Source organism: Neophocaena asiaeorientalis, unplaced genomic scaffold (assembly GCF_003031525.2).
Source record: "Neophocaena asiaeorientalis asiaeorientalis breed wild unplaced genomic scaffold, Neophocaena_asiaeorientalis_V1.1 scaffold134, whole genome shotgun sequence".
NCBI lineage: Eukaryota > Metazoa > Chordata > Mammalia > Artiodactyla > Phocoenidae > Neophocaena > Neophocaena asiaeorientalis.
This window is the reverse complement of record NW_020185339.1, coordinates 22,956,306-22,977,692: the sequence shown is the minus strand read 5'-3', so window position 1 is coordinate 22,977,692 and position 21,387 is coordinate 22,956,306. Positions and strand designations below refer to the sequence as shown.

At 41.3% G+C, this 21,387-nt stretch overlaps 1 protein-coding gene across 4 annotated transcripts in view; it reads left to right on the top strand.

Annotated features, from left to right (window-relative positions):
- Positions 1 to 1,043: 1,043 nt before the first annotated feature.
- OS9 (OS9 endoplasmic reticulum lectin) overlaps positions 1,044 to 21,387 on the top strand; it is a 30,303-nt gene continuing 9,959 nt past the window's right edge. For all 4 annotated transcript variants that reach the window (XM_024736781.1, XM_024736782.1, XM_024736780.1 and 1 more), the window contains exons 1-5: positions 1,044 to 1,232; positions 1,659 to 1,835; positions 2,984 to 3,047; positions 3,178 to 3,254; positions 3,440 to 3,538. In XM_024736781.1, coding sequence (XP_024592549.1) covers positions 1,071 to 1,232; positions 1,659 to 1,835; positions 2,984 to 3,047; positions 3,178 to 3,254; positions 3,440 to 3,538 — 579 coding nt within the window. In that variant the 5' untranslated portion in view covers positions 1,044 to 1,070. The remainder of the gene's footprint in view (positions 1,233 to 1,658; positions 1,836 to 2,983; positions 3,048 to 3,177; positions 3,255 to 3,439; positions 3,539 to 21,387) is intronic.

Here is a 21,387-nt window from a genome sequence, read left to right as displayed (position 1 = left end):
AATTAAAATAAAAAAAAAAACAAAGGTCAACTCTGCAACTTTGGCAAATGCCTTCCAAGCAAATGTGTCTACAGGGTTTTGACTGTCAAAACCCTCTAGGTTTTCTGACTTCATTTAGATTTTGGCCTGTTAATTCTCCAGTGTCTTGTTGGCTTTACCATGCTTTCAGAAGGAAGATAATTATATTTTACTCAGCATTTTAAGTTGTTTTTAGTGTGAGGATAACCAACCACGTTGAAGAAAAAAGATTCTCCAGATGAGTTTTTCCAAAGATACAGTCATTTCATGTTTATGTTTGTTTAGGAATCAATTTCACAGGTTTGCTAAATCAGTTACCATTCCTCCATTTGCTTTCTAGCTTCCAAAATGTTGCTGCTGTTGTCTCCTTTCCCTGTCCCTTTGTTCCTACATGGCCTGGAGGATAATACGTGCATTCGCTGCCTGCCCCTCTCCCCCCAGCTCCTGGTTTTCAACTGGAAGTCCCCATTATTTCTTTAGGATAATTTTATTAGACGACAACTGCAGGATCGCGCTGAAAGGTTTTGACAGAAATTTGCCAGATTGCCCTTAAGTTGTATGTATATGTGAAAAGAGGAATACTATTATATAATAATTGTTTTGCCACAAGTATTAAGCAGCTTTCAGGAGTATTGCGTGCACGCACCCATCCGCCTCGATCCTCCGCCTGGCGGCGGCCGGACACAATACAAGAAACGGCTTAAAAAGCAATTAGAGATGCGCACAACAGCTGGGCGAGGACCGAGGAAAACTGCTTAACTAGGCCTAGCGGGTAGACGGTGCCTCTCTGGAACTGATGGAGGGTGGGAGGGGGTCCGATATCGTTGGTGATTGGTTGGCCTCTCTGACCAATCGTGAGCAGCGAGTGGTTTTGCTAATCGTCGTGATCCACCTCCTCGTGGGCTTTGGAGCCACATTGGCAAATGGGACTAGGGCACATAAGAGGGACAGAACATTTAGCCAATGACACCTTGTGGCGTTGATGGGCGGGGTGAGGCCGCCGCCAGGTTTAGGGCGGAAGGAGTTGTTCTGGATTAGAAGGGGAACGAAAGATGGCGGCGGAAACGCTGCTGTCCAGTCTGTTGGGGCTGCTACTTCTGGGGCTCCTGTTTCCCGCAAGTCTGACCGGCGGTGTCGGGAGCCTGAACCTGGAGGAGCTGAGTGAGATGCGTTATGGGATCGAGATACTGCCGTTGCCTGTCATGGGAGGGCAGGTGAGGAGGCGTAGAGGGGACGAGGGTCCGGGGCAGAAGGGGAAGGGGGAGAAGGTAGAGGAAGAAGGGCAGCTGTGGAGTCTGTGGCGGGAGCCTAAGGAGAATCGGGAAGAGTTAAGCAGGGGTTTTATGAGGACTCCGGAGGGTCGTAATCGGAGACCCATTCCCTTGGGGCCAGGGCCTGGGAGGGGTGGGGCTTCCCACTGTCCACTTCAGGTCCCAGTTCCTGATTGAAACACTCAGACTCCTCCCCCGTGGAGAAGTGGGAGTGCCCTCGCCCCTCACCCGCTAAACACAGCTGGAGGTCTTGTGGTTCTCTCTGTCTTGACTGGGCTCTTACCCAGGATATGAAGAGGGATCTCGTTGTTCTCCCTGATCTCAACCTCTCTTTGCCTCCCTGCACCCCGACCCGCACTTCTTTCCCAGAGCCAAGCTTCGGACGTGGTAATTGTCTCCTCTAAGTACAAGCAGCGCTATGAATGTCGCCTGCCAGCTGGAGCTATTCACTTCCAGCGTGAAAGGGAGGAGGAGGCACCTGCTTACCAAGGGCCTGGGATCCCTGAGTTGTTGAACCCAATGAAAGATGCGCCTTGCCTGCTGAAGGTGAAAGGGACTGGGATGGAGGGTACTAGGGCTTGGAAACTATCTATTTGGGAACCATTGTGCCTGTGAATGAGGAGTGATGGGGAGGATCTGTTGGAATTAAGATGGCCATTGAAGGAGTAGGCATATTGTACAGATAGGAAAGAAGCAAAGAATCCTGTAACCACTGATGACACTTTGCTGAATGTAGAGGAGAGTTAGAAGAGCTCAGAATAAGGGTTAAGCTAAGATTGAGGTGCTAAAGAGGGTCAATGTGGGGCAGTAGGGGCACTCCCCTAGAGAAGCCTTCCTGGTAAAGTCACCCCCTCCCCTGTCACTCTCTGCCCAGTATCCTATTTTATTTTCATCATGGCACTTTTCATGATCTGAAATCATCTTTTTAACTGAATCGTCCGTTTATTCATTTTTGGTCTGAGTCCTAGCACTAGAACGTAAGTCTATGAAGTCAAAGAATTTATCTTGTTCACAGCTGTATCCCCCGTGGCTAAAACAGTATAAGGGAGTTCAATTAATACTTTAATATTCTATGTTTCCCTGGTCTGAATGCTACAAGGATATCATGGTTTCGTATCTTTATGGATGACAAAGAAGGATTTTTTTTCTTCTTTTGGCTGTGTTGGGTCTCAGTTGCCGCACGTGGGATCTTCGTTGGGGCACACGAGATCTTTCACTGCGGCGTGCGGGCTTCTCTCTCTACTTGTGGCGTGCGGGTTTTTCTTTTCTCTAGTTGTGGCACACAGGCTCCAGGGCGCGTGGGCTCTCTAGTTTGAGGCACGCAGGCTTAGTTGCACCACGCTATGTGGGATCTTAGTTCCCTAACCAGGGATTGAACCCACATCCCCTGCATTGCAAGGCAGATTCTTTACTACTGGACCACCAGGGAGGTCCCCAAAGAAGGACTTTTTTATAAAAAGAGAAGAGTGGAAAGCCTACAGGTGCAAACCACTTAGGCTGTAGAGGTCTCTCTCCAAGTCACAGAAGGCAAACAGCCCTCCCTCCTCACCGAGAACCTGGAGGATTGAGTGTGGAAGCAGAGGGAGATGAAAAGTAAATGAGAGATTATGTGTCTTGGAGCCAGGAGAGATTCTGGTTCCAAGAAGAGACATCTGTACTCCATCCCCCGATTGTTCATTTTTTTTTACTGTTAGACCAAGGACTGGTGGACATATGAATTCTGCTATGGACGCCACATCCAGCAGTACCACATGGAAGGTGACTCCCGCCTACATTTTTCCTAAGCCCTCAGCAACCTGTCATGGAAGGTGACCTGCCTCCCCAGTTCCCTTCCCTCCTAGTCCTCTGAGGACAGGGTAACCACGCTTCACTGTGCTTTCTTTTGCAGATTCAGAGATCAAAGGTGAAGTCCTCTATCTCGGCTACTACCAATCGGCCTTCGACTGGAATGATGAAACAGCCAAGGTGGCAGGAGTGTGGGATTGGGAGAGAAAGGGGTCTGGGCTGCAGACTGAGAGCCCTGACGAGAAGGGGAGGGTCAGGATTAGCTGACGTGTTTCTTGGGGTTTGGTGGCTATTAGGATAAAGTGCTCTTCTTCCCTCTTGCTGTCTTTCTCACACCCCTTCCTCCTGCCTGATGTCCTCCCCAGGCCTCCAAGCAGCATCGCCTGAAACGCTACCACAGCCAGACCTATGGCAACGGGTCCAAATGCGACCTCAACGGGAGGCCCCGGGAGGCTGAGGTTCGGGTGAGTCTTGGGTGAGGGAAGTTGACACTCCCCCAGTGACAACTCAGATTCTAAGGGAAGAGGGCAGGTTTGCGTGGTATAGTCAAGAGTTTCTCTCCCAGACCCTAAACTCTAAGTTTAAGACTCATATTTCTAGCTTCATGTCACTGCCTGGATTTTCAGAGGCAGTTCAAGTCAACATTTCCCAAATCCTCCCCTCTGAACCCCCAACCACACTTTTATCTGTGTTTCTCCTTTTTGTCACCTAAGCTGGACATCTGAGTGTCATTATTGACTCTTACTTCTTCAATTTGTCCTCCTTTCATCATTTAACGACTCTGCAATGAGGTCGTGCTGGTGTAGGTATTGGGCTCTGCTCTGGGGGTACAGTGGTGAGCAGACACGCAGCCCCTGCCCTCATGGACTACAGTTAGGAGAGGAAGACAGAGACTAAAGAATCACAGAAATGAGCCTGTGATTACAAACTGAGAAGTGATATGGAGGAAAGGAATCAGGGTCAACAACAAAGTCCACTCTCTACTTCTAGACTTCTCTCACAACTCGCCTCTTCTTTCCCATGCTTGGTACCTTCATCTCACTTCCATCACTGCCAACAGCCTCTTAACAAGTGCTCCCCATCCAGTAGTCCTTAACTGAGTTCAGGCAGACAGCGGTATGGTAGGCAGAGTTTCTCAGGTGATTCTAATGTGTATTCACAAACATAAACACCTGTAGAGAACCACATGACACAAGAATTATCTTCATGTAATACAGATTTGCACATGCAGCTGTGTGCTGGTAAATGTGGAGCACCGGGATCGCCAGGGTAGGGTGGGGTGGTGGAGGGGGAAGCCCACATGTAATGTTTGCCAGTATCCATGGTATAAATATCCCCATCATGGCAAAATTCATACTATCACTGTGATGTCAGTCATCTTGCGACATTCCTGAAAACTTACCAGTTGGCTCTGGCGAACTGGCCTGAGCTGGCTTCAGCACACCACTATGAGCAAGTGTCCCTTCTCTACCGAGTTCTGGAAAACCTTCAATAATTATGCCTCACACAAAGGATAAGATCCAAATACTTCAGCATAGGCTGGGGTGGCAGCAGTGGAGGCGGTGGGAAGCAGCCAGATTCTGGATATATTTTGAAGGTAGAGCCAAGATTTGTTGATGGATTGGATGTGAGGTGGAGTCAAGTATGACGCCAGGGATTTTAGCTTGAGCAACTGGGAGAATGGAATTGTCATTTACTCAAGTGGGAAGAAACGGGTTTGGAGGAAGAAACTAGGCTGGTGTGGGACATATGAAGGTCAAGATGCCTATTAGATATCCCAGTGGTGATGGTCAGTTGGTAGTTGAGTCTGTAACTCTGGAGTTCCGGGACAGGGTCTGGGTTGGAGATATAACATCTTACTGCGTTTCTGTCCCACTGCCCTTCTTCCTGTCCTTTGAACCAGTGAGTCTCATTGTTCCCTCTGCCTAGCGCCATCTTCCCAGAGATCTTTAAATGGCTGGCTCCATCCTGTCAGGTTATATACACCTATGACACCTCCACAGGGAGACCTAACATAGGCACACAGACACACACACCCTTCCGCCTTGATCCTGGTAAACACCTACGGTGTTTTATATTCTTCAATGCATGTATCATTTCCTGAAATTAGTTTATTTTTTGAGTTTAATCTCTCTCTCTATCCCCAGTAGAATAAGCTCCAGGAAGTCAGGGACAATGTCTGTCTCATTTTATGCTGTATCATCAGTGCCTTCAACAGCGCCTGGCACCAAGTAGGTGCCCAGAGATTATTTACTGAATGAATGGAAGAAATGATAAGCCATTTCAAAGGTCACTTTATTTTATGTGACCTTTCTTGGCTAGCCCAGAAAGTTCATTGTGTCCCCTCAGCGCTTCATATACATACAACCACATTCACATATATCCGCGTCTTAGCTGTTTGGGCTGCTATAACAAAATACCACAGGCTGGGTAACTTATAAACAACAGAAATTTATTTCTCACAGTTCTGGAAGCTGGAAGTCTGAGATCAGGGTGCCAGCATGGTTGGGTGAGGGCCCTCTTCCAGGTCACAGACTTCTTGTGTCCTCACAAAGGAGCTCTGTGGGATCTCTTTCATAAGAGCATTAATCCCATTCATGAGGGTTCCATCGTCATGACCTAAGCATCTCCCAAAGGCCCCATGTCCTAATACTATCACAGTGGGCATTAGGAATTCAATATACGAATTTTAGGGAGACACAGACATTCAGACTATAGCAACCCACAGCATCCACACACATATATGATCTATTATAGCACTTGATTGTATTGTTTGTTTCTTTACTTGTCTGTACCTTCAGTAGGCTGAGAACTGAAGGCAATTTTCCTCACATCTGCTGAACCATATGCCCTGTGCTAAGCACTGGAGATGAAATGGTGACTGAGAGACCCAGTCCTGCTCTCAGGAGACAGACATTAAATAAAGAGCCACAGGAAGCAGGGTAAACTCTCTGATGGGTGAGGCACTTTTCACAGGGGAGCACACAATAAAGGAACTAATCGAGTCCAGGTCAAGGGGAGGCCTCTGGAGGAGGTGACCTTTGAACCAGCAGTTAGTCCAGCAGCTATAGACCAGTGGGAAGGAGAGGGCATTCCAGGCAGAAGGTACAGTGAGTGCAAAAGGCCTGGAGGCAGGAGGGATTGATAGCCGTTCCCAGTGACTGGAGGGAATTGTGGGAGATGAGGCTGGGCAGTCTTTAGGGGACAAGTCACAGGTCATGAAGCTCTGTAGCTGTGTTGAGGAGTTTGGACAATCGGAGAAACGAGGGGGAGCCAGTGAAGTATTTTGAGCAGAGTGGTGCCATATTCGGTGTTGGTTTTGAAGGCTCACTCTGGCTGGAGCATAGCAAATGGTTGGGAGACCAGTGAGAAGGTGGATGCAGTAATCCAGGTGAGAAAACAAGGTGGTCCGGGGTGAAGACGTGAATTATTGGAGAGACTTAAGGGGCAAAATCAATATAGTAAGATTCCCAGGTTTCTGGCTTGAGCAACTGGATGGATGGTGGTTTGTTTTTGAGATGGGTACAGTGGGAAGAGGAGTAGGTTTGGTGAAGGAAAATGATGATTTTGATGTTGAACACGATGATTTTAGTGGCTGTAGGCATCCAAGTAGAGATATCTGAGGAGGCTGTGGATCTGTGGGTCTGGAGCTGACGAGAGAGGTCTAAATAGAACCCAGAGTGCTGGAGCCATCAACATACTGTTAATAATTGAAGCCATGGTATGGATGAAATCCCCCCCTGCCCCCCGCCCAAGAAACAGGATATAGTGAGAAGTGGGACAGAACTGTGAGGAAGCCAGCATTGAAAGCCTGGGCAGAAGGGAGCTTTGCCAAGAAGAAGCGACCAGAAGGCAGACTGTGGTGACATGGAACCCAGGAAGGACATGTCCCAAGGAGGGACTGGTCCGTGGTGTTGGCTGCATCTGAACCTTCAAGGAAGTGGAGAATTAAAAACTGCTTGTGGGTGATCATAGGAATTGTTATTTTAATAAAAGCAAAACAGGAACATGGAAATAAAAATTCAGACTGTAGGGCTGGGAACCAGATGAAAATTGGTAAGTCCGCTGCCCCCGGTCTCCCCTGACCAGTCCTTGGGTTGGACTCAATGCCAGAGGTCATTGGCAATCTCCACCAGAGCAGTTTCAGTGGGCTGGTGAAGCTGAGGTGTTGAGGAACGTGGTGAGGAAGTGGGAATCTTTGAAGAAGTCTGGCTGTGAAGGGAAGGGAAAAGGCGAGCACTAGTTAGCAGGGCTGTGGGCTTGGGAAAGTGGGACTTTGTGCTTGTTGTTTCATGTGTTAAGGTGGGAGCGTGTTTAAATGCTGGGTGGACCTAGTAGAAAGGAGGCAAGGCTGAGGTTCAGGAGAAAGAATGAGAAGAGAGTGTGGGCAGGGCTGCGATCCTGAGGAGGCGGTTCTGTGCTTGTAACTAGAACCGAAAGATGGCATATTTGCTGGGGAGTCTGGAGGTTTTAGTGGCAGAAAGTTGAGGGCGTTCCTCTGTGGCTGCTTTTATATCCTGATGGGCCACCCAAGTTCGTAGCCTGAGTGACTGAGTGAATCCCCCACTCCGGGGCAGGCCTGGTGAAGTTCCATCTTCCCAGTGCCTCCTTGGCGGGAGCAGGGTGCACAGCGTTTGGTAAAAGTGCAGTTTCCGGGGAGTTTTGGAGCAATCGGTTAGCCATCTGGAATTAAATAAATTTGGATCCCTATCTCAATTCGTACATTAAGTAAGATTTCAGAGAGATCTAAGATTTTTCCATTAAAATGTTTAATTATGAAACATTTCAAACATACAGAAAATAATGTCAAAGAGACCCATAAATCCACTGCCAAGTTAAACAGATGTTAACATTTTGCCATATTTGCTTCAGATCTGTTTTTTTTAATAGAAGGAATAAAATGCTAATGATATAGTAAAAGCCACCCTCTCATTTCTTCCCTCTCTCTCCTCTCCAGAAACAACCACAACCATCTCTGTGCTTGCTTTGTACTTTTATTAATGCTACACATATCACAGGCAATATATATATTTTGTATTTTAAAATTATATATCGGTATAGTTTTGCTTTTTCACTAATCGATGTTTTTACCATTCTGTGGAGTGACATGGAGATCCAGTTCGATGACTTTTTTAAAAAATAAATTTATTTATTTTTGGCTGCGTTGGATCTTCATTGCTGCACGGGGGCTTTCTCTAGTTGCAGCGAGCGGGGGCTACTCTTCGTTGCGGTGCATGGGCTTCTCATTGCGGTGGCTTCTCTTGTTGCGGAGCACCGGCTCTAGGCGCGCAGGCTTCAGTAGTTGTGGCACGCGGGGTCAGTAGTTGTGGCTCACGGGCTCTAGAGCGCAGGCTCAGTAGTTGTGCTGCATGGGCTTAGCTGCTCCGCGGCATGTGGGATCTTCCCGGACCAGGGCTTGAACCGTGTCCCCTGCATTGGCAGGCGGATTCTTAACCACTGTGCCACCAGGGAAGTCCTAAAATGGGTTTTTCTATATCTGTAAAATATGCTGTTGAGATTTTGATAGGGATTGCATTGAATATGTATATCACTTAGTGTAGTATTGCCGTCTTAGCAATATTATGTTTTCCAGTCCATGAACGTGGAATGTCTTTCCATTTATTTGTATCTTCTATAATTTCTTTTAATAATGTTTTGTAGTTTTCAGTGTACAAGTCTTTCACCTCCTTGGATAAATGTATCCTAAATATTTTTTTTGATGCTATTGTGAATGAAATTTTTTTTTTAATTTCCTTTTTGAATTGTAAGTGTATAGAGATACAACTGATATCTGCATGTTGATTTTATATCCTGCGTCTTTGCTGAATTCATTTATTAGCTCTAACAGTTGTTTTGTTTGGGTTCCTTTGGATTTTCTTTTCTTTTTTTTTTCAGGAGAAGGAAGGATTTATTACTTACAGCAAGTACGAAGGACAGGGGGGATCTTTCCCAAAGCAGTGTCTCCCCGAACAGCAAAATTGCAGAATGTTTTAGCTAAGGGTACATGCATACTCATGAAGAGGCTTGAGTAGAGGAGATCAGCATAGAATTGGGGCAGAAGTGGACAGAGTCCAAGCTTTAGTGTATTGAAGTCAGGAAGGTCAGTATCATCATTCTGGCCTCTATCTGGGTGGGGGCCTTAGTTCCTACAGAACTCAAAGACTGTATCAGATTGTTATGTATATCCCTTGAGGAGGAGCTAAAACTGCACCCCAGATGGGACTCAAACCCGCAGTCTTCCAAGTGAAACCACACAGCTCGTCTCAGGACTTAATGAAGCTCATGTTCTTTATGTTTCAGAGCAGAAGGAATTCAGCAAGAGGGCAAGTGATAGGTAAGAAGTAGATTTATTAATATCCTTTGCAAAGAGGTGGCAGGAAAATGAGGCACAAGAGATGGTCATGTCCCAGGTCTCAGGTGAGTTCCTGGGATGGGCCATCAAGTGAGGGTCCTTGATTTTGTGCAGGAAAGAATTCAAAAAGCAAGCCGTAGTAAAGTGAAAGGAGAGATACACATTCCATAGACAGAATGTGGTCCATCTCAGAAGGCAAGCATGGCCTTCTTTGGATTTTCTATGTGTAATGTCATGTCACCTCTGAAACAGATAAATTTACTTCTTCCTTTCCAATTTGGGTGCCCTTTATTTCTTTTTCTTGCTTAATTGCTCTGGTTAGAACTTCTAGTACTGTGTTAAATAGAAGTGACATAAAGTAGGCATCCTTATCTTGTTCCTAATATTAGGGGAAAGGCTCTCATTCATTCATCATTGAGTGTGACATTAGTGGTGGGGTTCTCATGTATGGCCTTTATCATGTTGAGACATTCTCTTCTCTTCCTAGTTTATCAAGTGATTTTATCATGAAAGAATGTTGAATTTTGTTAAATGCTTTTTCTACGTGAATTGAGATGATCATGTGGCTTTTTTCTGCATTCTGTTATATTAATGTGATGTATTATGTTATATAGATTGATTTTTTTATATGTTGAACCATCTTTGCACTCCTGGAATAAATCCCACATAAATCATGATGTATAATGCTTTCAGTGTGCTGCTGAATTTGTTTTCCTCGTATTTTGTTGAGAAATTTTGCATCTGTATTCACAAGGGATATTGGCCTATAATTTTCTTTTCTTGTAATACCTTTGTCAGGCTTTGGTATCAGGGTAATGCTAGCCTCATAGAATGAGTTAGGTAGGCATTTTTTTTATATATTCCATATTTAATTCCTTAGTTATTACATTTTCTCTATAGCTTATCTTTTTCTTTTGTTTAGACTGTCTTAAATGTACTTTTAATTAACAAAATTTTTTTTCAGAACAAACTTTTTATTGAAGTAGAGTTGATTTACAATGTTGTATTAGTTTCAGGTATACAGCAAAGTGATTCAGTTATATATATTTTTTCAGATTCTTTTCCATTATAGGTTATTACAAGATATTGAATATAGTTCCCTATGCCATACAGTAGGTCCTTATTGTTTATTTTATATATAGTAGTGTGTATCTGCTAATCCCAAACTTTGAATTGATCCCTCCCCCACCCCCTTTCCCCTTTGGTAACCATAAGTTTATTTTCTATGTCTATGAGTCTGTTTCTGTTTTGTAAATAAGTTCATTTGTATCATATTTTAGATTCCGCATATAAGTGATATATGATATTTGTCTTTCTCTTTCTGAATTACTTCACTTAGTATGATAATCTCTAGGTGCATACATGTTGCTGCAAATGGCATTATTTTGTTGTTTTTATGGCTGAGTAGTATTCCATTGTGTATATATACCACATCTCTTTATCCATTCATCTGTCAGTGGACATTTAGGTTGCTTCCATGTTTTGGCTATTGTAAATAGTGCTGCTATGAACATTAGGGTGTTCTTTTTGAATTATAGTTTTATCCGGATATATGCCCAGGAGCGGGATTGCTGGATCATATGTAACTCTATTTTTAGTTTTTTTGTTTTTGTTTTTTTTGCGGTACGTGGGCCTCTCACTGTTGTGGCCTCTCCCGTTGCAGAGCACAGGCTCTGGACGCACAGGCTCAGTGGCCATGGCTCACGGGCCTAGCCGCTCTGCGGCATGTGGGATCTTCCCGGACCGGGGCACGAACCCGCGTCCCCTGCATCGGCAGGCGGACTCTCAACCACTGTGTCACCAGGGGAACCGTATTTTTAGTTTTTTAAGAAACCTCCATACTGTTTTCCATAGTGGTGCACCAATTTACATTCCCACCAACAGTATAGGAGGGTTCCCTTTTCACCACACCCTCTGCGGCATTTATTATTTGTAGACTTTTTAATGATGGCTATTCTGACTGGTGTGAGGTGATACCTCATTGTAGTTTTGATTTGCATTTCTCTGATAATTAGCAATGTTGAGCATCTTTTCATGTGCCTATTGGCCATCTGTATGTCTTCTCTGGAGAAATGTCTATTTAGATCTTCTGCCCACTCTGAAGGTTGTCTTTTGGTCTTGTTTATGGTTTCCTTTGCTATGCAAAAGCATTTAAGTTTCCTTAGGTCCCATTTGTTTATTTTTGCTTTTATTTCCACTTCTCTAGGAGACGGAGCCAAAAAAAATTTCTGTGATTTATGTCAAAGAGTGTTCTGCCTATGGTTTCATCTAGGAGTTTTATAGTATCTGGGGGTTTTTGGGGGGTTTTTTTTGGTTTTTTTTTGGCTGCGTTGGGTCTTCGTTGCTGTGGGCGGGCTTTTCTCTAGTTGCGGCAAGCAGGCTTCTCATTGCAGTGGCTTCTTTTGTTGCGGAGCACAGGGTCTAGGCGTGCAGGCTTCGGTAGTTGTGGCATGTGGGCTCAGTAGTTGTGGCTCTGGGCTCTAGAGCGCAGGATCAGTAGTTGTGGTGCACGGGCTTAGTTGCTCTGAGGCATGTGGGATCTTCCCAGACCAGGGATTGAACCCATGTCCCCTGCATTGACAGGCAGATTCTTAACCACTGTGCCACCAGGGAAGTCCCAGTATCTGGTTTTATATTTAGGTCTTTTAATGGGATTGTTTTCTTAATTTCTCTGATATTTCATTGTTAGTGTATAGAAATGCAGCAGCTTTCTGTATATTAGTTTTGAATCCTTAATTCCAATATGATTAAAATTTTCAGTCTTTATAGTTTGTACTTTGGATCTTTTATTAAATACTTTTCTATTCACCTATATTTTTGAAGTTTTAGAAGATTTCTTATTATATTTCGGACTTCAATCAAAAATTTAATGTATAGTGTAAGCTTGGGACCTAAATATACCTAATTTCCATCAGGATAACCAGTTGTCCCAGCATCATTTATTGAGTAATCTGCATTTCCTCTCTGATTTGTAGCACCACCTCAGTCATTTATCAGGTTCCAATATATGTGTGCACTTTCTTATTGGCTTCTCTTTTGTTTTAAAAGTCTATTACTAAGTTTCGTTATCTGATAATGTGCATTTTCCTTTGTTCTTCAAAACCATCTGGGCTATTATTGGATAAGTTCTGTGAAAAACTGTTTGGGGAGTTTTAACTGGAAGTATGTTGAATTTTAGATTAATTTGGAGAGAATTGATATTTTATGATATTGAGTCTTCATATACTATGAACATGATGTTTACTTCTTTTTATTGTCTTGTACTTTAGTAAGATTTAAATGTTCTCTGTGAAGCTCTCGTACATCTTATGTGAGGTTAGTCCTCGAGACCTTGTAGCTTTTGTTTATTTGTGTCTTGTGCGTATATGTACATGTTCCAAGCATACAGGCACCTTATAGTTTTTGATGCAATTGTAAATGGCATCTTTTAAAAATTATATCTTATGATTGATTGTTGCTGGTGTATGGTCACATTAATTGATTTTATGTATTGATCTTGTATTCAGCAACTTTGCTGAACTCTCTCATTTCTAATAGTTTGCAGATTCCCGTGGATTTCCTGTGTAAATAATCATGTCATCTGCAAATAGGGACAATTTTGGTTTCTTCCTTTCTAATTCATATACATTTCATTTTCCTTATACTTACAGTGCAATAGAAATGGTGATGATGGCCATCTCTGACTTGTTCCTGACTTTAAAGGAAATGCTCTACACTAGTTTTTAAAAGTATTTTATTTATTTATTTAGCTGTGCCAGGTCTTTTTGTGGCACGGAGGATCTTCGTTCGTTGTGGCGTGCAGGATCTTTAGTTGCAGTGTGTGGGATCTTTTTTTTTTTTTGGCTGTGTTGGGTCTTCACTGCAGTGCGTGGCCTTCTCATTGCGTTGGTTTCTCTTGTTGCAGAGCAGGGGCTCTAGGCACGCGGGCTTCAGTAGTTGCGGCGCGAGGACTCAGTAGTTGTGGCTCATGGGCTCTAGAATGCAGGCTCAGTAGTTGTGGCACATGGGCTTAGTTGCTCCACGGGTTGTGGGATCTTCCCGGACCAGGGATTGAACCCGTGTACCCTGTATTGGCAGGCAGATTCTCAACCACTGCGCCACTAGGGAAGTCCCCGTGTGGGATCTTTAGTTGCGGCATTCACGATCTTTTTTCATTTGCAGCATGCAGGATCTAGTTCCCTGACCAGGGATCAAACTTGGGCCCCCTGCACTGGGAGTGCAGGGTTTCTATTTATTTATTATTTTTTAAAAAATTATTTATTTTATTTACTTATTTTTGGCTGCGTTGGGTCTTCATTGCTGCGCACAGGCTTTCTCTAGTTGTGGTGAGTAGGGGCTGCTCATCCTTGAGGTGAGCGGGTTTCTCATTGCGGTGGCTTCTCTTGTTGTGGAGCATGGGCTCTAGGCTCGCGGGCTCAGTAGTTGTGACTTGCAGGCTCTAGAGCGCAGGCTCAGTAGTTGTGGCACACGGGCTTAGTTGCTCCGCGGCATGTGGGCTCTTCCTGGACCAGGGCTCGAACCTGTGTCCCTTGCATTGGCAGGTGGATTCTTAACCACCATGCTACCAGGGAAGCCCGCGCAGGGTATTTAACCAAGGTTTTTGTTTTGTTTTGTTTTTAATAAATTTATTTATTTACTTTTGGCTGTGTTGGGTCTTCATTGCTGCATGCGGGCTTTCTCTAGATGTGGCGAGCGGGGGCTACTCTTTTGTTGCGTGTGCAGGCTTCTCTTGTTGTGGAGCACAGGCTCTAGGCGCGCGGGCTCAGTAGTTGTGGCTCGCGGGCTCTAGAGCGCAGGCTCAGTAGTTATGGCGCCTGGGCTTAGGTGCTCCGCGGCATGTAGGATCTTCCCGGACCAGGGCTCAGACCCGTGTCCCCTGCATTGGCAGGCGGATTCTTAAACACTGCGCCACCAGGGAAGCCCGGGAGTGCAGGGTCTTAACCACTGGACCACCAGGGAAGTCCCTGAAGTAACACTATTAACATATTTTCCTGTAGGCTTTGTAGACTCTCTTTATCAGGTGAATGAAGATCCATTCTATTCCTAATTTGCTGAATATTTTCATGATGCAAAGCTGTGGAATTTTAACACATGTTTTTCTGTATCTATTAAGAGGGTCCTATGGTTTTTCATCTCTGTTTTTTTATATGGTAAATTAAAGTAATACATTTTCTAAGGTTTTTTACCCTTGCATTTCTGGGATAATCCATCGTCATGAACTATTCTTAACACATTGCTATTCAGTCTCCTAATACGTGATTTTTACAGCTATTTTCATGTGTGAATTGGTCTATAATTTTCTTTTTTTGTATTGTGTTTACCTTCTTTTGGTATCAGGTAATATTAGCTTCATAAGTGCCTTGAGAATCTTCCCTCTTTGTTCTCTGAAATAGTTTGCTAAGATAGGAATTCATCTGTTTTTTAAAGGTTTGGGAGAACTCTGTAAAACTGCCTCATCCCCACAATTCACCACAGTATTGGTATATTGTGGGCATGGTTTTTACTACTGTTTTAATTTACTTAATGATAATAAAATTTTTTAGGTTTACTATGTCATGAAACATTAATAGATTATAATTTCTTAAGCCATTATTTCATTCCTAAATTTTCAAATGTATTAGCATAAAATTAGTGTTTTATTTTTATTTAAAATCTGTTTTTGTAGATATACCCCCTTTTTAATTCCTAATATTGACTTTGCCTTTTCTCTTTTTGTTGATCTGTCTTGCCAGAGATTTGTCTATTAGTCCAAGAGCTACCTTTTGACTTTGTTTATCCTCTCTATTGTCTGATTACTATTTCATTAACATCTTCATTATTTTATCTTTATTATTTCTTTCCTTCTTCTTTTAAGTTTGTTCTGTTCTCTTTCTAACTTGGATTTTTTTTTCACACTTAAAAAATTTTATATTTAATTTTTGAATACGTATTAAATTTTCATAGCTCCAATGTAGAAATGTTTTACAAAGTATACAGAGAAAAGCCTCAACACACCTTTCCCCTCATCAGTCTCTTCCCATCCCCATAAAAAGGTAACCATTGTTAGCTTCTTTTTATACACTCAGAAAATTTTTTTGCTCTTATTAAAACATTTTTAAAAATTGAAGTATAGTAGTTGATTATATTATATAAATTACAGGTGTACAATATGGTGAGTCACAATTTTTAAAGGTTATACTCCATTTATAGTTATTATAAAATATTGGCTGTATTCCCTGTGTTATACAGTATATCCTTGTAGTTTATTTTATACATTATAGTTTGTACCTCTTAATCCTCTATCCCTATATTGCCCCCCTCTTCATCTCCCCACTGGTAACCACTAGTTTGTTTTCTATATCTGTGATTTGACATTAAGTTATTTATGGCTTTTCTAATGTTAAACCAATTTTGCTTTCCCGAGATGAACCCAGTTCAGTCATATGTATTACCTTTGACTATCCTTTTATATCTTGTTGGGCTCAGTTTGTAATGTTTTAAAGGATCTTGTATAGTGTATCTCCTGAGAGATATTGACCTGTAGTTTTTCCTTCTAGTACTGTCCTTATCATGCTTTAGTGACAAGGTTATGCTAGCCTCAGAAAATAAATTGAAAAATGTTCACTTTTTCTATACTCTGAAGGGTGTGTAAGATTGCAATTTTTTATTCCTTAAATATTTGCTAGAATCACCTGGAAAATCATCTCGGTCTAGGTTTTCTTTGTGGAAAGATTTATGGAAACCCTCTATGATTTGTGGAAATCATAAACTTATGATTCATTTGATTTAGTAGTTTTAGGAATAGTCAAAGTTTTCTATACCTAGTTGGGTCAGTCTTAGTAAGTTATATTTTTTAGGAATTTATCTAGTTTGTCTCATTTTTCAGATTTATTGGTATAAAGTTGTTCATGATATCCTTCTATTATCTTTCTAATTTCTGTAGCATCTGTAATTAGGTTCCTCTTTTCCTTGCTCATGGGTTATTTTTGCCTTGCTCTTTTGTTACTGGTCAGTTTCTCGAGAGGTTGGTCAGTTTTAGTAGACTTTTCAGAGAACTCATTTTGACTATGTTGACCTTCTGTATCGTATTTGTTTTCCATTGTATTTATTTCCATGCTAATCTTTATTTTCCTTCCTTCTACTTTTTTCAGCTTTAATCTGCTGTTTTCTTCTAACTTCTTGAAATGAATACTTAGTTCATTTCCAGCTTTTCCTCTTTTATAATACGTCTCTTATAAATTTCTCTCCAAGTACTACTTTAGGTATGTATCACAGTTTTCTAAGCCTATTTTTTTTTTTTTTTTGTTTTTGTTTTTGTTTTTTCGGTACGGGGGCCTCTCACTGTTATGGCCTCTCCCGTTGTGGAGCACAAGCTCCGGACGCGCAGGCTCAGCGGCCATGGCTCACGGGCCCAGCCGCTCCGCGGCATGTGGGATCTTCCCAGACCGGGGCACGAACCCGTGTCCCCTGCATCGGCAGGCGGACTCTCAACCACTGCGCCACCAGGGAAGCCTTCTAAGCCTATTTTAAGTTTATCTAATTTTCAAATGGATAATACTTTCCCATGACTCAAAACCCAGAAACTATAAAGAGGTGTGCAGTGAAAAATTTCCCTCCAAACTTCCCTCCCACCTGCTCATTTCCCATCGTGCCCTCCTCCCACCCCCGCCCCCCAAGTAACCCTGCTTAGAGTATTCTTTGTCCTTCCAGCCTTTCTTTGTGTGTTTAAAAGCAATTATGACTAGAGATTCTTATTTCCTGTTCCCTTTTTTTACACACAATACACAGTATATTAAACACACATTCTGCACCTTGTTTTTGTATATCTTGACAATAATTCTTAGACATCTTTCAGTGGCAGTACATCTAGAACTTTATTCTTTGTTTTCACATTTGCATAATGTTCCATTGTGTGAATATTCTATCATTTTGTCACCATTATTGTACTGATTAAAATAGTTTCCCCCCTACTTTTTGTCATTACAAAAGATTATTCCATTATACATATGTATATGTGTAACTGTATCTTGAAAGTGTAATTGCTGGGTGCAGGTTATATATATTTAAAGATTGTCCTTTTAAAATTTTTGTTATGGAAAATTTAAAACATAGAATCAGAGATAATTGTCCAGTGACCCACCTGTGTGTCGTCTGGCTTGAGCCAATATGGCCAGTCTCATTTCATCTATCCCCTTGCCCACCCCCCTGCACTACACCTCCACTCCCAGATTATTTGGAAACAAATTACAGACATCATATCATTTCATCCATAAATATTTCTGTATTATCCCTAAAAGACTAGAGCCCTTTTAAAAATATAACCACAATACCATATCACACTAAAAAATTAACCATAATTTCTTATCACCAAATATTCAATAATTTCGTTTCCCTGATTATCTTATATATCTCATAATTATATAGATTTTAATGGTGGTACCAGTTAATTTGAGTCCTCAAATACAAGTCCTGGACCATGTAAGTTTCAATTTGTTGAGACTTGTATGGTCCAGTATATGTCAATTTCTGTGAATGATTCTTTGTGCTTGAAAAGAACGTGTCCTCTACTGTTAGGCACAGTGTTTTCTGTATGTCTTTCAGGTCATGATTGTTCAAATCTTTTGTATCCTTACTGCTTTGTCTCCTGCTATAATTATGGATTTGTGTGTTATTCCTTATTATTCTTTCAATTTATTCATCATTATTCTGTCAGTTGTTGCTTTTCTATCTTGGGGCTATGTATTAATTTGTTCAACAAATGTTTATTAAGTGCTTCTATGTGCCAGGCACTGTTCTAGTTGCTAGCGATATTTCAGAGAACACAACAGACAGAAATGCCTGCTCTAGTTGGGAGAGACAGACAATAAGGAAGATAAAGAATTACACACAATTTAAATTATCTTCCTCATAAATTGAACATTTTAACATTATGAATTGACCTTCTTTATCTTAGTAATTTTTTTACTTAAAGTCTCTTGTGTGATAATAATATTAGCTGTAACAGCTTTCATTGAGTTATGTTTACTTATTTTTTTCATCCTTTTGCTTTTATCTTTTCTATATTCTTATGTTTTAAATGTGTCTCTAAATAGCATATACTTGTATTTTTAACCATTTATATATGTGTGTGTGTATATATTTGGACTTATGTCTAACGTTTTATTTTATGCTTTCTTCTGTTCCACTTTCTTTTTCTCTCCTTTCTTGCTTTTGGTTTGTTTTATTTTGTCTTAATTATGCCACTTTTTCTCTCATCTCAGTGGGAAGTTATGCTCTTTATTTTTTTAAATAACATCTTTATCGAGATATAATTCACATACCACACAATTCAGTGGTTTTTTGTATAGTCAGAGTTGTACAACCATCACCACAATCAATTTTAGAACACTGTCATCACCATAAAAGAAATCCACTACCCTTTAGCAGTTACTTTCCATTCCACCTCTGCACCAAACCCCATCCTCCCTGTAGACAACCTCTAATCTTCCACTCTATAGATTTGCTTATTCTGGGCATTTCATTTCATATATATATGCAATGTGTGACCTTTTGTGTCTGGCCTCTTTCATTTACCGTGTTTTCAAGGGTCATCTGTGCATAGCATGTACTAGTACTTCATTACATTTTATTGCCAAACAATATTCCACATTCTATTTATCCATTCATCAGTTGATGAACACTTGGGTTGTTTGCACTTTTTGGCTATTATGAACAATGCTGCTTTTAACATATGTGAACAAGTTTTTGCGTGGACGTATGTTCTCATTTCTTTTGGTACATACCAAGGAGTAGAATTGCTGGATCATATGGTAATTCTATGTTTAACCTTTCGAGAAACTGCCAGACTGTTTCCAAAGCAGTAGCATCATTTTATAATCCCACAAGTGGTGTATGAGGGTTTCAGTTTCTCCACATCCCCATCAACACTTGTTTTTCATCTTTTTGCCTATAGCCTTCCTAGTAAGTATGAAACGGCATCTCATTGTGGTTTTGATCTGCATTTCCCTGATGGTTAACGACGTGGAGCATCTTTTCATGGGCTTATTAGCAATTTGTCTATCTTCTTTGGAGAAATATCTATTCAGATCTTTTGCCCATTTAAAAATTGCAGTGTCGTTTTATTATTGAGTTGTAAAATTTCTTTATATATTCTGGGTACAAGTCCCTTCTCAGATGTGTGATTTGCAAATATTTTCTCCCTTTCTGTGGGTTTCCAGTTCACATTCTTGATGGTGTCCTTTGCAACACAAAGGCCTTTAATTTTGATGGATTCCAATTTATCTATTTTTTGTTTTTGTTGTTACTTGTGCTTTTGATGTTGTATCCAACAAACGATTGCCAGGAAGACTTACACCTATGTTTCCTTCTAAGAGTTTTATAGTTTTACATGTAGGTCTTTGATCCAGTTGGATTTAATTTTTTGTATATGGTAGGAAGTAGGAGTCCACCTTCATTCTTTTGCTTGTAGATATCCAGTTGACCTAGCATCATTTGTTGAAAAGATAATTCCCACTGAATCATCTGGGTAACATTGTTGAAAATCAAATGATGATAACAGTGAAAATTAATTTCTGGACTCTCAATTCTGTTTTCTTGGTCTATATATTTATACTTATGTCAGTACCACAATGTCTTGATTATTGTAGCTTTGTAGCAAGTTTTGAAATCCATAAGTACAATTCGAAATCCAATCCTGTTCTTTTTTTTCAAGATTGTTTTGGCTATATGGAGTTCCTCGAATTTTCATATAAATTTTAGGAACAGTTTGTTAATTTCTGCAAAGAACGTGTCTGAAATTTTGATAGAGATTGCATTGAATCTGAAGATCAATTTGGGGAGTATTGTCATCTTAACAGTATTAAGTCTTGTAATCTGTGAACTTGGATGTCCTTCTGTTTGTCTTTAATTTCTTTCAGCAATGTTTTGTAGTTTTGGAAGTTTTTTTGTTTTGGTTTGGTTTTTTCCTGGGACATAGCAGGTGTTAAGAATAGTTAGCTATTGGGGGTTTTTTGTTTTTTTGTTTTGGCTGCGTTGGGTCTTCGTTGCGGTGCACGGGCTTCTCATTGTGGTGGCTTCTCTTGTTGCAGAGCATGGGCTCTAGGCACGTTGGCTTCAGTAGTTGCAGCACACAGGCTCAGTAGTTGCAGCGCAGGGGCTCTAGGGCGTGCGGGCTTCAGTAGTTGTGGCACACAGGCTTAGTTGCTCTGGGGCATGTGGGAATATTCCCCAACCAGGGATGGAACACATGTCCCCTGCATTGGCAGGCAGATTCTTAACCACTGCGCCACCAGGGAAGTCGTATTGTTTTTATATTATTATTTTTTAAAAATTGAAGTATAGTTGATTTAGGGAGTTCCCTGGCAGTCCAGTGGTTGACTCTGTGCTTCCAGTGCAGGGGGCACGGGCTTGATCCCTGGTCGGGGAACTAAGATCCTGCAAGCCACGTGGCAGAAAAAAAAAAAGTGTGAAGTCTAGTTGATTTAGTGTTTTGTAGTTTTCAGAATAATAGTTCTACACTTATTTTGCTACATTTATTCCCAATTACTTAATTCTTTTTGATGTTATTGCAAATGTAATTATTAATTTTATTTTGGGACTGTTCATTGCAGGTGTATAGAAATACAGTTGATTCCTATATCCTGTAACCTACTGAACTCATTTATTGTAATGTTTTTTTTTTTTTTCTAGTAGATTCCTTAGGATTTTCTATATGCAAGATCAGGTCATCTTGTAAATAAAGATAGTTTTAGTTTTTCTAATCTAGATGCCTTTTATTTCATTTTCTTGCCTAATTGCCCTAGTCAGAACCTCCAGTATGATGTTGAATAGAAGTGGCATGAGCAGACATCCTTCTCTTGTTCCTGATCTCAGGGGGAAACCATTCAGTTTTTTTACCATTAAGTATAGTGTTAGCTGTGGATTTTTCATGGATGCCTTTTTTTTTTTTTAATAAATGGCTACTTTTTTTTTTTTTTTTTTTTT